The 16,391-nt window shown below is 35.9% G+C and overlaps 1 protein-coding gene across 10 annotated transcripts in view; it reads right to left on the bottom strand.

Annotated features, from left to right (window-relative positions):
* HECTD1 (HECT domain E3 ubiquitin protein ligase 1) overlaps window positions 1-16,391 on the bottom strand; it is a 63,149-nt gene that overhangs the window by 12,324 nt on the left and 34,434 nt on the right. For 6 of the 10 annotated variants that reach the window (XM_039551964.1, XM_039551958.1, XM_039551959.1 and 3 more), the window contains exons 20-29: window positions 15,730-15,864; window positions 15,505-15,644; window positions 14,679-15,002; window positions 14,102-14,268; window positions 13,750-13,926; window positions 10,175-11,011; window positions 6,321-6,542; window positions 4,501-4,634; window positions 2,119-2,275; window positions 1,068-1,290 (exon numbers count right to left, since the gene is read on the bottom strand). In XM_039551964.1, the coding sequence (XP_039407898.1) occupies window positions 1,068-1,290; window positions 2,119-2,275; window positions 4,501-4,634; window positions 6,321-6,542; window positions 10,175-11,011; window positions 13,750-13,926; window positions 14,102-14,268; window positions 14,679-15,002; window positions 15,505-15,644; window positions 15,730-15,864 (2,516 nt within the window). The remainder of the gene's footprint in view (window positions 1-1,067; window positions 1,291-2,118; window positions 2,276-4,500; window positions 4,635-6,320; window positions 6,543-10,174; window positions 11,012-13,749; window positions 13,927-14,101; window positions 14,269-14,678; window positions 15,003-15,504; window positions 15,645-15,729; window positions 15,865-16,391) is intronic. The other 4 variants (XM_039551962.1, XM_039551963.1, XM_039551966.1 and 1 more) reach the window with 2 other exon arrangements.

The raw sequence follows: 16,391 nt of genomic DNA, 5'->3' as shown, positions 1-16,391 counted from the left end.
ATGTTTAAACTATCCTGGACCCAGTATCAACCCTTGGGGTACAACAAGGACCTTTACACCAAGGACCACAACCATCTGAGCCTGGCAGTTCAGGGGTTTTTCAGACACTATCTAGTCCATGCTTTCTAAGTTTGTCAGTGAGAGAGAAAGTGTTGAAAGCCTTCCTAAAGTCGAGGAAAATAACATCTGCTGCTTTCTTCTCATCCACTGAGCCAGGCATATAGTAGAAGGCTATAATGCTGGTTAAGCATGATGTTCTCTTCATAAATCCATGCCACATACTTCCCATCACCTCCTTATCCTTCATTGTTTGAAAATGGTTTCCAGGATTATCTCTATCACCTTTCCAGGGATTAAAGAGTGACCAGTTTGTAGTTTCCTAGATCCTTCCTGCTTTTGTGGGAGGCAGGAATGAGACTTCCTTTTCTCCAGTCCTCAGAAGTATCTCCCAAACCTCATGACCTTCCAAAGATAATAAAGAGTGGCCAGCTCCTCTGGGTACATTCCATGGGGTCCCATGGACTTATATGTCGAGTGAGTGTTCACTAACCTTTTGCCATTCACATCTCACCAGATTCAACTCCAGATGTGCTCTGGCTTTCCTAATGCTCTACCTTCAAGCTGGGACAACTAAGATTCCTCCTAGATAACTTGACCCATCTTCCACTCCTTGCATGCTTCCCTTTCACACTTTTTTGTTCACCCACGCAGGTCTCCTACTGACTCTGCCTGACTTCCTACATATTGGGACGGACTGTCCTTGAGTCTGGAGAACATGATCTTGAAAAAAAAAAAAATCAATCAACTCTCCTGGACTTCTCTTTTCGCTAGGACTATAACCCCATGGGATTTTTCCAAGCAGATCCCTAAAGATTATGATTTTTTTCTTTGGTTTTTCAGGCACAGCAATAGTTTTAAAACCAGTAATAACATCCTGACATAAACACAAAAAGAAAATTAATTCTAGCATTGCTTATTACAAAGGAGTTAAAAAATTAACATTGTTTCCCATCCATTTTCTAATCAGTCAGTGTTCTCCACACAGAATAATGAACTGGTAAGCTTACGTGTATGTTGGCTCCCAAATACGTCTAAGTTTGTCAGATTTCACACTGCCATTACAGGAAAGCTGTAACAATTTCTGTACATAGTAAAAGATGGTAGATCGAAAGTTCGTTAGGGGCAGTTCTACTTCTCGAGTTGTTCCAAGACCTGAAACTTTCAAGGTAAGTGCTAAACGTGGCGAAGGCATGCACTCAACCTCTTCCAGCAGTTCTGAATGAGGTGTACCTGCAAAAATTATTTGAGAACCCTTAATACAAAATATATAATGCATGACAAGGTGGCTTAAACACCAATAACATGGTTCAATAAGGAAGTGCAATGACTTATTGCACACATGCCAAAGAGACGAGACTGAGTTCTAACTATGAACTAAATTACGATTGAAGAATTTCTTTATGGGAGTAAAATTAACAGGAATTTCTGAAATGCCTATTGATCCCTGCATCTTGGTAACACCTCCTTAGATATTATCACAGCACATGCATTCTTCTTTTCATACACAGTATCTTCCTTTCAGTTCTTCAAAATAAGCAGTGGTTTATTTGCACATATGCTAAAACCTACTTATTCTTCTCTGTAACGAACATTGAGTATATCCACAGTGCTGAACAAGAATGATCTAAAGAGCCAAGGAGCAAAATCAGGTGCTGTGCTGCTGATCGTTCACACTGCTTCATCACTGCATTACCCTTCCCCTGCCTTGGCTTTGCACTGTTTCAGCACGCCCTCTCCAAAGCTATTCTGTGTAGCTTTAACACAGTTAAGTCCCTGTAGTGGAACCAGACATATCAAGGTATTTATCACATCTTTATCATATCAAGAGATTTTATCATTTATCATGCTTATTTTACACAGCATTTAATTTACTTTTCCCTCAATAATGCTTAGACCTGCAGAGGTAGATGAAACTCTCATTTAAGCAAAGAAAAGCCACACAGCCGCAAGAGCATGTTGTACTGGTTAGTAGTGATAGGATCCCCAGATGCAGTGGGCCCTTAACAGTGAATCTCCACCCTAAAGTCAGATTAAGCATCACATATCTTGTCAGCATACCTGGTGGAGGGATTTCTAGGTCAGTTGTCTGTTGCACATTAGTACGACCAGGCCTTGGGTCAAAAGCAGGAACCAAAGCAGAAAACTGCCGTTTCAATACATAATCATCATCCCATGTTCTTCTACGGCCTCCTTTGGTTTCATACTCCTCTTCTTCCTAAAAAAAAAAAAACAAACCCAAACAAAACAAAAAACCCAAAAACCCTAGTTGTTTTTTCGATTCTTCTAAAGAGAATAATTTTATTTAAAAATTGTAAGTTTATGAATACAAACAGTCACAAACTAAACTGCAACTCTACTCAGCTCTGGTAAGGCTGCATCTGGAGTGCTGTTTCCAGTTCTGGTCTCCTCAGTCAGGAGAGACATGGAGCTCCTGGAGAGGGCCTAGACAAAGCTACAGATATGACATAGGGACTGGAGCATCTCTCTTATGAGGAAAGCCTGGGGGAGATGGGCCTGTTCAGCCTCAAGAAGAGGCATCTGGGAAGGGACCTCATCACTGTCTGAAGACAGGGTGTCAAGAAGATGGATCCAGGCTCTTCCCAGTGGTGCCAAGCAATAGGACAAGAGGCAGAAACTGATGCACAGGAAGTTCCACCTGCACGAGTAAGAATTTTACTGTGTGAGTGATCACACACTGAGACCGGTTGCCCAGAGAAGTTGTGGAGTCTCCCTCACTGGAGATACTCGAGAACCATCTGGACACAATCCTGTGCCATGTGCTCTAGGATGACCCTGTTTGAGCAGGGAGGTTGGAGCAGATGACCCACTGCAGCTCTTATCAACCTTACCCATTCCATCATTTCATTATGTCTTCATTATGTTAATTTTCTCTATAAAATCAACATAAAATAAATCAAAGCTGGCACATATAGTTCCACTTAACTGGTCAAGCAGGAATCAAAATTATCAAACCCACAGAAATTAACATAAATGGACTAACCCTAAAACAGGTGTATTTATAGTTTCTGGAAAGAATTAAAGTTTCCATGAAGCACCAGAACACAGGAAAATACAAAGTACTGAAGACCAGCAAAGTTGGTGTAGGTATTTTGTGTATTCCACAAACTTTGTAATACCAGAGGTTCAAATATACCCAGTGATGTCAAAACAAATTAATTTTTTTGAAAACAAGAAGCACTTTTTTCCAAAGTGTATACATATATTGATACATAACGTATACACATTTTATCCAGAGATTAAATCAAATATCAAAATACTAGAACTATTTTGGTGGGGAAAAGTACCTAATTTTCAATAAGCTTTAACAAGTATTAATTGCTTATGAATTTTCTACAACAAGCTTTTAATCTGTTCAACTCCTCATTGAGAAGAATTACATGGAATATCAAAGGGAATAGTACTGGAACCCAAGAAAGAAAAATTTTCTTTTCCAGACCTGCTTCTTGCTGTATAATCTCAAGCCAAGTCTACTTTAGCTACTTCTGCTATTTCCCATGAACAATAGTAACTCCATTTAATAATTTTTTTAATTATTCAACATTGTACAAACTAAAGTTACTGCTTGCATTGTAGATCCACTTAAGTAGTACTGGCTTGGTATTTTTCCTAACTTTGTACCTTTGTGGAAAAGGTGAAAAAAGATGTTTAGTAATGTACTTGAGTTTCTCTTAAAAGCATAATTACAGTAAGTTAAAACGCTAAATATTTTGGTTCAAATGAAATAAATATTTACATATTAATTACAAGATGAAGTTTCTGTAATTCCATAAAACAGTATTTATATTTAATCTGTAAAACATAAAATTAGCATTAGTGAAGCCTTATATTTTTCCTCTTAGATCGTGCAATATTCATGAAGGCCAAGCATTATTCATACCAATAAAGAACAACCAAATGAAAAGCCAGAACTCTTGACAGTGTAAGCAAGAACCATGTGAACTACCATGCTGGGTTTTGTTTTACCCCCACCCCATTGTTTTTTTTGTTGGGGTTTTGGGGATTTTTTTGAGAAGCGAGAGATTTCCCCTGGCAAACTTTTGCTTCATACAGGCCTATAGTTAAACACATGCCAGAACTGAATCATTACAAAATACAGCAGCGTATCCACAAAGTTATATCATTTCATCAGCCTGTGAACTATCAGTTCTACTGATCCATCATTTCTACTGTCTTGTCAACTTGTCCCCAGCCTGGTTTTAAAACATTAATTCTGACCCATAAGGTCTCGGGTATCCTGGTGTTTAAAAACACTTTTCTTGTGTTTTTGACTACATGCAAGAAATGAAGTAAATCTAAATAAATGTGTTTTAATTAATGGAGATATTATAGCTAGGACTTCCTATTGCAAAAAAAAAATCTGTGGCTTTTTAATGCAGCTGTTAATCAATTAAGACACCACCTATGCTAACTATACCATACCATAACTTCTTCATATTCTTGATCTTCTTGGTTATCATCTTCATTTTCATCATCTTCTTCATCTGGTTCAGGTAGATCCTCATCATCATCTAACTCTGCCAACAGAGTACTAGCTCGGCAGCTATCAAGAAAATCTATAACACACACATATATATATATTTACATACAGAGCAAAAGCCAAGTATAACTTTTAAAGCAGAATTTTTAAAATTAAAGAACCAAAGCATTGGAAAGAGTGAAAAAGCCAATCTTACTTAAACCAGAAAGAGAAAACTAAAAAATTGCCTATTGCATAACAGGAATAAAAGCTGTGATAAAAGCATATACCTGTTAAAAAGTCCAGGGATCTAGTCAATAGCATAACTATAAAAGCACTTACTATTGGTAAAAGTGATCAGCAAGAGTGATCAGTTTCTCATTTGCTTATAGTATTTTATAATTACACTTATTTTAGATTACAAAAGATCACCAAAAAATGGTGTACAAATGCGTATTATCTGTTTCTATGTCTCAATAATTTAAAAACAGGTGAGTGATGTAATTTCCACAAAAACTGTGTGGATTAGACCTTAATTTACAATATAAAGGACATGTAAGATAAACATTTAAGAGTGGTATTTTAAAGATTCAATTGCTAATTAATTACTGTAACAAGAAGTTGAAGGCCAAGTTCCATTTTACTCACTTAGCACTAAGACTTAAAAAACAACCTCCCAAAACCAGAAAGGAAGTTCACAGCAATCCAAGTGGACTGGGATGAAGCTCTGAACTTCTACACTTTTCTATGCACATAGAAACTATCTATACCACCCAAACACCCTTTGTATTGTTGCTACCAACCCTACTGATACTTGAATGCACTCTATTTGCTCAGTTGTTGGTGATATAATTTAAGACTTGTCACACAATCAAAACATCAAATTAGACTTAATTAAGAGCAAAGGGAAACAGTATACGCAGATATATTAATCAACTGCCTCCAAGCAGCTCAATTCCAATACCCATTGAAACTACCAGAAATTTTTCAAGCAATTTCAATAGGCAACAAAATAGAACACAATCTTAATCGAACAATATTTTAAAAAAATCAAGTATCTTTTCTTTCAAGAATATCTCACAGTTCAATAAACTTTACATCAGGAAGTATTTTCCCATATCCATCCCAAGTTTTTCTTGACTTCATTTTATCAGCTCGATTCCTGTGTATTACCGACCGAGTTATCTAAATCTTCTCTCACTGTATTCATACGCCTCAAGTAACTTCTGTCCTAAAGTCTATTTCTAGGGTATAGCATTCACAGAACTCTGGATCTGTTTGTAAATCATGTAATTTCATTCTTCCTGTCAATTTTTGTATTTTTTTCAATTTTTTTGCAATTACTATGATGGTATTGAGATACCTGGAAGCTATTTTAAGGGTACAATGTGCCTAATACAAGGTACATCAGACTGTGCATGTAGCATGCCTATACAACGCAACAAAAAATAACATTTTGACTGTAATTAGAAGTACATACACAAACTACATTAGGAACTAAACTTGAGGAGGGAAAATATTCAAGTGCCTAGATAAATTATACCATAAGTAATAGTAATATAGGATAGAAACTGTTGAAAATAAAGATTTGAGAACAGAAGGAAATACTACGTTAACATTATTTTACTTACTGCCTTACAGAACTAGTAACACATGAACAGCTCAACTTTCAAATACTTTTCAGTAAGTAAACTACTATATGAGAAAATCATAACAATGGGATAAAAGGAAAAGTCATTAATGGGAAGTCTAATGCTTATGTTCATTTAAAAATGAAACTTACCATATAAAGAATATTCTGCCTCCTGCCCTGTATCGCTCTCACTAGATGTTGATGTTAGGCTAGTAGTTAGAGTATTACTAAGCGACTGACCAACAGATAAAACTGTAGTTGCTGTAGCTACATTGCTGCTGCTAGTAACACTGGATGTAGACATGGTCACTGTTGATGTGGTACCAGTTGTAGTCAGATTAGGAAAACTTTGGGCACCCATAAGAGGAGAAGCTATAGATAAAGATATGGTAAGATAAAATAAATGATTTGATGACTTGAAGAGTACAACTTACATGCATGACTCCTGTGTTGAAAAATATATTTGGGGCTGAAAAATTATCAGTGTGTTATTTTATAATAAAGAGCAACAGACTATAAAGGGGAAGGGTTTCCCAATGCAAAAGTGCATCTTACAACATAGATGCCCACTTCTGAGCTTATTCCCTTGCAAACATTTAAGATAAATAATTTTATCAAATAAAGCCCCAAAATCCCACTATAAATCTGAAATTACTTAATTTCATTTTCAACATATGTAAAGAATTTCTGAAATCTGTTACTCCAACACTGTGATCTGTCTTTAAATCTAAAATGAAATTTAACATCTAAATTATCATATTATATAGTGCAAACAAGTTAACTACATATATAAGTGAATTGGGAAGAGAACATATTAAAACAAATGTGAAACTTGTGATGAATATGCACTTTTTCAAGGTTCTTAAATCAGCTCTGACTTGTTATTTTTCACACAACTACTAAAATATATGTTCATCACAGTCAACAAGCCTGAACTGATAGCACTGTGAAATGTATGACTTAAGTTGGATGATTTATAGAAATAGTTTTCAGAATAAGCAAGCAACAACTAAAAAGTTACCTTACTGTACATTCAATAAAACAGTAAATGCATTTTAGTTAACAACTGAAACAAGACTGAATTCACTATAGACTCAACAGAAAGAACTTCAGTAGTGTGCATAACTGAGTATAAGTTATACCTATGTGCAACTACACATTTAGAATCCAGTCTGCAAAACATGTTCTCACATGCTTATCTTTAAACAAGATTAATCACAAGTTTGGAGAGAAAAATTTGAGAGGTCATCTATACTAAGAATTTAAGCCTTAGGTTTTTCAATCTACTTTTTCTAAACTTTATCAAATGTAAGTTTTGCAGTTTTAAAAGAAACATTTTCATTATTGCCATTTATGTAAACTGAGACACTGCTTTCTTAAAAAAAAAAAACAAAACAAACACCTCTGCATTTCATATTATTATCACCAAAGTTTGCAAAGGTTAATACTCTTGAAGAAGGATATAACAAAGCCTCTTCCCCTAACGGCATTTGGCAACTTTTTGTGAAAAATAAATGTTACTGTTTCTGCTTTCCTTCTCTGTTACATACAGCTACTACACACATCCCAGCCCCTTAAGAACATACCTAACATTCTGCAAATAAAAATGTAACAATGCAGGGAGGGTATGAAACACTAGTGTAATAATGAGGGAAAGTGCAAATTTTAAATTTAGAGTTGTTAATAAGCTTATGTTCTTCTCTATGAAAGCACGAAAATGAAAAACCAGTTTCTCTTTTGTTGTTCAAGAGCTTGAAAATACATTGTTCAGTATTCACATCTTTTACCCTCTGCTAATTAACAACAGCAAACTCTCTGCTGTTACAATAAACAGAAAAAGATATTAAGCATCAGCATTCCGTTTGCTCTGAATTCAAGAGCAAATTGAAACCGGCTACCCTAGATACCACTTAGCTTCTGGCAAATACTGATGTTTTCAATGGAACCAGTACAGCAAGTCCAGAAAGACTTACATCACTAACAATGATTTCAGTCTTGACTTTTGGGGTGTTGGGTTGTTGTGCATGGTTTGTTTGATTGTGGGGTTTTTTTGTTTGGTTTGGTTGGTATTTAGTTTGGTTGGTTGGGTTTTTTTAACCTGAACAGGCTAAAAACCCCCAAAAATAAATAAATTAAAAAAAAAAAAAAATCAAGCTTTTTACAATGCTCTAATTGAACTCTGGTGAGATTGCTCAAATTTAGTCTCTGATCTCTTTTAGCAATATGAGTTAACATTTACAGTTTCTATTCATATAAAAAGTATAAACCAAAATAATTCCTACATGAAAGATAATAGAATGTATGGCTATTTTTATCACAGAATTAAATTTTTAAGTTGCCCCGTTCTTATTTCTAACTTTTGCACTGTATGGTATCAAACATCCATGAAATCTTATATATGCTGTTGAAATATTTTACCATGTTTTTCAAAGGTGGTCTCTTTTCTCTCCCCTCAATACAAAAGTACTTCAGAAGCAGAGCCACTACCTGTCTAAAAGGGGATCATTTACTGGCAAGCTTTCTTTGAGTATCTTATTTACATTTTTATTGCAGGTTGTGAAAGACTTTCTGCCCCACCCCTAGTATCACAACATGAATGTAAAAAAAAAAAAAAAAATCAACAACATTAAAAAAAAAATCCCTCCCAACAAAAAAAGAGAACATTCAGTATTTAAAAACATTTAAAAATGCTAAAAGCAAACACCACATTTCTAAATAAGGAAGCATAGAATCATAGAATTGTTAAGGTTGGAAGAGACTTCTAAGACTGAATCCAACTGTTAGCCCAGCACTGCCATGTTCACTGCTAAACCATATTCCCAGGTGCCACATCTACACAACTTCTGATCACTTTTAGGGATGGTGATTCCATTACTGCTTTGGGCCACCCATTCCAGCACCTGACCATGATTTCAGTGAAGAAATTTTTCCTAGTATCTAATCTAAATCTCCCCTGTCACTTCTTACCTGAGAAGAGAGGCTGCCCCCCACCTCATTACAACTTCCTTTCAGGCAGTTGTAGAGAGCAATAATGCCTGAACCTCCTTTTCTCCAGGCTAAAAAACCCTCAGCCACTCCAACCCTTCACCAGCTTCACTAACAACCATGACAAGCATGAAAGCTTAACAAGAAATTTGTTTTTTCTAGCTTGGGTAATTTCACTTTTTCTAACTTGCCTACCTCATGAAATGCAGTTCTCTGGTTAAAATACTATCACCATCAGAGAACAAAATACCTGACAAGTAACAACTTTGATGGGAGCACGCTCAAAAAAGAGTGAACTCGCAACAAGCAGGTTTACAACTTACCTTGCTAATACCTTGATCCTACATAAAATCTGAGAACATGCAAATGTTTAAGCATGTATATGTCGTTTAAAACAGTTAACTACAAACTTCCTTATATTTAATGCGCCTGAACAGTTCACTGAATCTAAGCCTTAATGACCATACCATCTCTAGAAAACACACAGTATTAGAGTACATTATATTATGTAGCTTGACAGAATCAGGAATCTGCTAACATTTCATTATACTGTAGTTCTTTTTCCTTTGTACTGTGTTCTTAGCTCCTATACTCAGACACTTCACAATATGCATAAACTGCCCTTCCTGAGGAAAATGGAAATATAACAGAAATTGGCATGTATAAGGTGAATATGCAAAATCTACACAGAGCAGAAAGCCTAAGTACCTGACACTAGCTACTGTTGCTAGACTTCCAACTTCTTGGTCTAAACCATACCCTCTCCTTAAACCTGTAATGGACATCAATTTCAAATTTTTTTCTATTTGATGGGTACCACAGTGTAATCTGACCTCACAGGGCAATGTAACACTTTTCAGCTGACAGGAACTCTGAGTCCTTCAAGAGTTCTACAGGTATACAAAAGGTCAAGGCTGCTCTAAGTACATTTCTCTGTTAGGCCAACACAATCCAAACTTAAGTGTAACAAAAGCCAAAGAAACAAAATCCTCAACTAAAAATAAAAATTGCTTACTTACTTGCAGTACTCACAACATTTCTTCCCAAAGTATTAGTATTGTTATCACTACTACTCCGGCTTAAATTCATGTTGTTTGTGGCATTGGTACGTGCTATGTTTGCCACTCTTCGTACAAAGGACTCCAGGCTAGAAGTTTCTCGAGATGATAAGTTCGGAACACTTGCACTGGAGCTCATGGGTGCCCCAGCAGCCAACAAAGAACTGACTGAGAGTCTGTTACTCGCTGAAGAGCTTAGAGGTCGTTGGGAAGCTGCTTCTTTATTAGTCAGTTCGGAGACTGAACTCACGTCAGGAGAGCTTACGCTAACAATTCCCATGGATATAGCACTGGACTCCCCAGGAGTACGTATTGAGTTATCAGGACCTAACTTCCTCTCTGCATTTTCGTTTCCCATGTCCGCTGTTAAGGTGCTGGTGCTCGCACTGGAAGATGACCCTATATCAGCCTGAGGCACACTATCAGCGGAAGACAGAACAACAATTGGTTCATGGACGTCAGTGCCTGAAACTATATTTTGCTCCAATACGCTTTCTGATCTCCGCTCCATTTTGGTCGAGCCCAAGCTGATGTCGCTGCTACTTGCCACGCTACACACAGAACTGCTGCTTCCTTTTCTACTTGAGGAGCCTGCAGCAGCAGTCGTCTTGTCTGGACAGTTGTTTTTCACCAAGCTGCTCCATGACTGCGTTGTGCCTGAAACAGTGGATGAAACAGGTTTGGGTGATGCCGCTGAGTCAGGGTCGTACCCTGGCGCAAGCTTGAGGTCAAACTTTCCTTCTGCGCCCATACGGTAAGAGTTAGAGCCACCAGCATCCCAGGTGACATCAATCCAGCCTGGAAAGGGACAGGAGTTTGTGAGATCCAGCAGAAAGCAGACAGGAGGCGTGTCAGACAGTAGCTCCACAATGTGGGATCAGCTTCTCATTAGGGCTCTATGTCTGAATCAATGAAATCACTAAGTGACCCTTACAGCCAATTAAAAAATAAGTATTTAAATATAAACAATTTAGTATTTCGCAATGTTGTCAATTTAGAGGCTGCTCATTCTTGCCACCTTAATCTTCAGGGTCACAGAATCCAGCTGAAAATAAAGTTTTCTTCGGGAAGGAACCTGACCTACTAGGATCTCTCAAAATTTTATTAGCATTTATCAAAATTGGATTCTCTAATAACAGAAATGTATATTAAAATGTATTGTAACTTTGTTAGTATCTACCAAGAAGCTGTAATTATTACAAGGACATTCAGTAACATTTTTCTTTGTTGGATGCTTGTGGATAAGCATATTTACCCAACAGAAGACATGTTAAGAAACTACTGAGTTTGAGATTTCTTATTCTTAAAGTGAAAGAATTAATTTACTGATACACAGCTTTTTAGTTCAGCAAGTTATACTGACTCAAACATTCCTTATTCATAAAAAAAGTCTTAAGGCAGTCAGGTAAGGGCTACTTCAAGTAAAATTTCAGGGTTGCAAAGAGAATGTGTTTCATAGAAAAAAAACTAGCCTGGGACCAGAAAAAAACTCCAAAGCAATGCTACTCTTCAGTTCCTTTATTAAATTATTATTTTGAGCAGCAGAATTTCTTAAGAGTTAAATATAATAAATCTGCAATAATGAGGGTAACATGCAAAATTTAGCTAACTAGGGCAGAAATGGGGGCAAAATTTATTTTTACTTGTCTAAATATGTACCATGATCTAAGAGTCACCTAAAAAATCCCTTCTAATATTTCTCACTTAACTGCAACAAATGTTGATGTAACTATTTTAATTGATACACATTTCCTTCAAGAATGAAATCCCTAAAGTTTAGTCTACTTCTGCAATCTCAGACAAAGTCAAAACAAGTATCAGGTCCAGATACACACATACTTTTCTTTATTAAAACAGAAGAGAGCTAATATCAAGTAAAATAATCGTTTATTACTGTCAGGTGCACCTTCAGCTTTCAAATACCCAAAAGTCAATACTCCTAGACTGAAACAGATGATCACAGGCAATTTGCTATTTAGAAATATCACTCTGGAGAAAAAGTAGTTAAAAATGGATAAAGTTTTAAGATATGATAAGTAGACATCTCATCCCCAAATGAGCAGGTTTAGATCATGTTATTCTTGTATGATTTAGTTCCTTCTTCATGAGCTATAGCTGAGTAGCTTCATGTCACTAAAACTTTGAAGGATAAAATTGTGACACAAATCTGAATTTTTTTCTTCTACAATTTACTTTCCTTTTTTATCAAATACAAAAAACTGCTCCATATTGTAGTTCGACAGTATATTTTTTCCCCTTTATGAATATCTGAACCTGGTATTTTTTTTCAAAGCATAACTAAATAACTGTTTTTGTTTTGTATAGTTCCTTTCCCTAAAGTATTAATGACAAGCGGTTTTAAATCAAACAAATTTTAAGTACGTATTATGTACTCAGAGTTGTACTGCTCCATCATTACAGGCCTAAAACAACATAAAATTTGTCTAAAATTGTGAACAAAGACCAAAAAAGTAAATGAGATACTATTTTCAAGATTCTATATGAAAGAAAGCTGGGACACGAATGAGATGGTTTGCATCACCATTTGATAAATGAACCTCAATTTCACCTATGGTTAAGTGGGAAAGTTTTACTGGAACATAGGAATAAAACCACTGATTTGGTAGAATACTACTCACCAATAACACCTCAGATCTTCACAATTATAATGTAGCTATGGATATTGTTGCATCTGATAAAAATACATGGATGATTGAAGACTTCCCTACAAGCTATACTGAACAGCTTAAATAAAGCTCAGTTTCAAATCATTTTAAGAGACTGTGTTTTGGACTTCTCCATGTTTGAAAGCTGACACCTCAATAAACTACAAGAAACTTTCAAGTCTGACAAAGAATGAACCTAAGAGTGGCTGAAGGTGCTTCAGAAACAAGGCAAGTCTTATACACCTCAAAATAGGGGGAAGAGAACGGAAAAGGTAGAAAGCATGTTCAGCTGACAAGATCATCACCTCCCCTGGAGCCTCTTCAATAACTTAACTTTTACTGAGCACTGACTTCCGTGGGTGTTGCAGGGTTTATTTTGCTCCTTAAGTTAATAAATTTTCATGCTTTAACTAAAAAAAAAAAACTTGATCCCAAAGAAGCTTGCAAGGTAGGAAAGGTATAGGATATAACAAAAGTCAAGAAAAATATTGCAAATGCTCAGCTAGAAGAAATGAAGAAGTTAATCATAGATTTTGCAGGCCCAAAGCTTAATTTATCAGCTTGCATCACTCACCTTCATATACTTTGTAACAAATGTCTAAATAAGTTTCGTATTTTAATAACAGTTTTGTGTTTTAATTAACCAAAGCTGTATAAAAGTTTCCTTTACAGCAAGAATTTTTTTCATGCGTTCAAATGGAATTTCACAGATGGACCCCAACAACTGTAGTATTTTAAGCTTCTTCCCTCCAAAGTATTTAAAATTTTTATCAACTTTATCAAGACATTACAAAATAAATACTTTAACACTACCCATTCTGCATGATCTAATGCAACAGACATTTATAAATTCAGGCAACTCATGCTCACCATTATGCAGTTCTCCTGTAACAGTGCCTTCACCCTGTGGGCTTCCATCCTGATCTCTCCATTTCCAATCAATTCCTCTGATTACACGAGCTCCTGGAACCATGTATTTTAACACCTGAGAACGGACTAGACGTCGCTGCCTTCTCAGATTTGCTTCAGCTTCTTTAGCAGCTTTTCCTACAAGAAATGTAAGTTGAAAAGACTTGAAAGTATTGAATGGGCAATAATTTTGAGCTTATTTCTAAGCAAGTTCAACTGCACAAGTTAACCTCCTTTTTTACACTGATTTTTATGTTGTATGCTCATTAGCATTTTAAAGGAGCAAATAGGATATACACATTATTTTTCTTACCCAGCTGATCTTCACATACTCCATTCACAGTGCCATAAAGTTCAAATCCAGACAGGGAGAGGTAGTGTGTTTGCCCACTGGCATTCTTTCCCATCTGTTTTATTCTAACATGTCTCCAACCTTGTTTCTCATCTTTTGGAGGATCTAAAGGCCATGTTGCTGTAGACCTTTAAGTTTATTAGAAAGGGATGTTGGCAGGTAGCAGGGAAAAAAGAAAAGGCAAAACCAAAAAACCTTAGTACCAAAGCAAAAAAACCCACAGTGCTGATCATGTATGCATATTACAAGATATATAAACCTAATAACACCAAACTTTGGATGAGTGTTGGTGTTACAATTTTGTCAAAAAATAAAATGCAAAATTCATAGTGATAGAAAAGCACAAATGCCATTATGTGAAACACACTGAGAACCTATGAATCACTTGTTCTCCAGCCCATCCTTGATAATTTGTTACCTACCCCTTCTTTAGATAGATACATTATTACAACCACAGTACAAATTAAATTAGCCCACAGTCAAGTATGTTTTTAACTGCGCTCAGTTTTATGAAAAGTGATAAAATACACTGACATACCCTGGTTCATTGAGACTACAGTCATCAACATGAGTATACAAAGTAGTCCAGTTCTGTCCATCCTTAGATACCTGGAAAACCCAATTTCTGAGAGCAGATCGTCCATAACCTCGAGCATGACGTAATGTGTATGCTGATGGTATAACCCAAAGGCCAAGATCTATGGCAAACCAAGCATTCTTATCATCATTAGTGTGACAATTGAGAGCTGAACTGTCACGGCTCAGGATGTCTTCCAAACGACCGTAAGGCAGATTTCTTCCTTCTGAGGATGTAACCACTACTAATCCATAGGCTGCTGGATTTACCCACTCATATGCAGTTCTGTATCAAAAAAGAGAAATGTACTGTTCAATTATTACTTAAAAAAACTGGTTTCAGCAACATTTGACATTTACTGTAAATTGTGTATAAAGTTTATCACAAACCAAAATCATCAATATAATTTTAGGTAATTAGATAACTTTAGATATGTTCCAAACTTCACTTTGTTTGGGTTTTTTAAAACACTGTAGCAAAGGGAAAAAAAACAAACCCAAACCAACAAAATCACACAGAACCATGGCAAGCAAAAACAAAGACCCAAATTTACCCACTACTTCACCTTCTTAGGGAAGCATACAAACAAATTCTCAACACAAGTGACTCATATTTTTCTATTATTTAAGCAGATCCAGAAGAAATGTAATTCTGTGATTAAAAGATACCTCCCACTTCTAAGAAAAAAACAAATTTCATTTCATTATGAATTCTTTGTCCCCATCCTGCCTCATGGATTATGGTTTATTGTGTCTGACTTTAAAATATCTAGCTTTGGAAAACTCACTTTGCATTTGTTCCAATCCAGTAAATAATTCCATTTTCATCAAAATCATGTTGATGCCTGAACACAAATGTTTGGCCTTCTCGTAGTTTACGTACAAAAACAAATGAAGCCCTGTCAAAGTCGTACCATTGCTTTGCTACCTACATATGAAAGAAAAGAAATCAAATATTAAAGAAGCAGAATATAACCATTCCTTGTGAACTCTGTGTGTGGTATGTAGCTCACCATTTTCAGGAGGTACTGTTCTAGAGATTCAACAGTTGCCAATGGCTCCATCTTTAGCATTCTACCAGTTCGATCTATTAAAGATGTTTCCCCCGAGGCACGTTCCAAACGAAACCTCAAGCGCCTTGTCAGTATCTGAAAGAACAGCTAAACATTAATATAGGCTCTCCTGTTTAGGTTTTGGAATTTTAACAAAACAGTGTATATCACTACAAAGGTTTCAGTGGCCTATCAAGTATCTTTGTTGCACAACTTAAGCACTATATTCTAATGAAATGCTTTAAAAAGTAATTTCCTAGTACTACCTTTCTTTCAATTAACCAAACAATCCCTTACTACGACAGCCAATGTGTGACTCAATTACACATTCAGCTAACAGCTTCTCACTTTTCCTATGTCTTCCTAGCTTTTATTTGTTGACTAGCAAATACAATAATATTGAAACTGAAAATTATTTTCAAAAATACTGAACAGCAACAGTGGTTTTGCAACTTTTTGCAACTATTTCCTAGACATTTTACATGAAAACAGAAATATTTATACTTTTCTACCATGTTGCAAAATCCTGAAGTGTGCTTTCAAATAGAAAAAAATTAAGACTCCACACAAACTGGGAAAAAACAATTAATATTCTTAGCCAAACTGCCAAGATTCCTGCATAA

The sequence above is a fragment of the Corvus cornix genome, chromosome 5 (genome assembly GCF_000738735.6).
Source record: "Corvus cornix cornix isolate S_Up_H32 chromosome 5, ASM73873v5, whole genome shotgun sequence".
In the NCBI taxonomy this organism is placed as follows: domain Eukaryota; kingdom Metazoa; phylum Chordata; class Aves; order Passeriformes; family Corvidae; genus Corvus; species Corvus cornix.
Note: the sequence above shows the minus strand (reverse complement) of the source record. Positions and strands in the feature narration are given on the sequence as shown.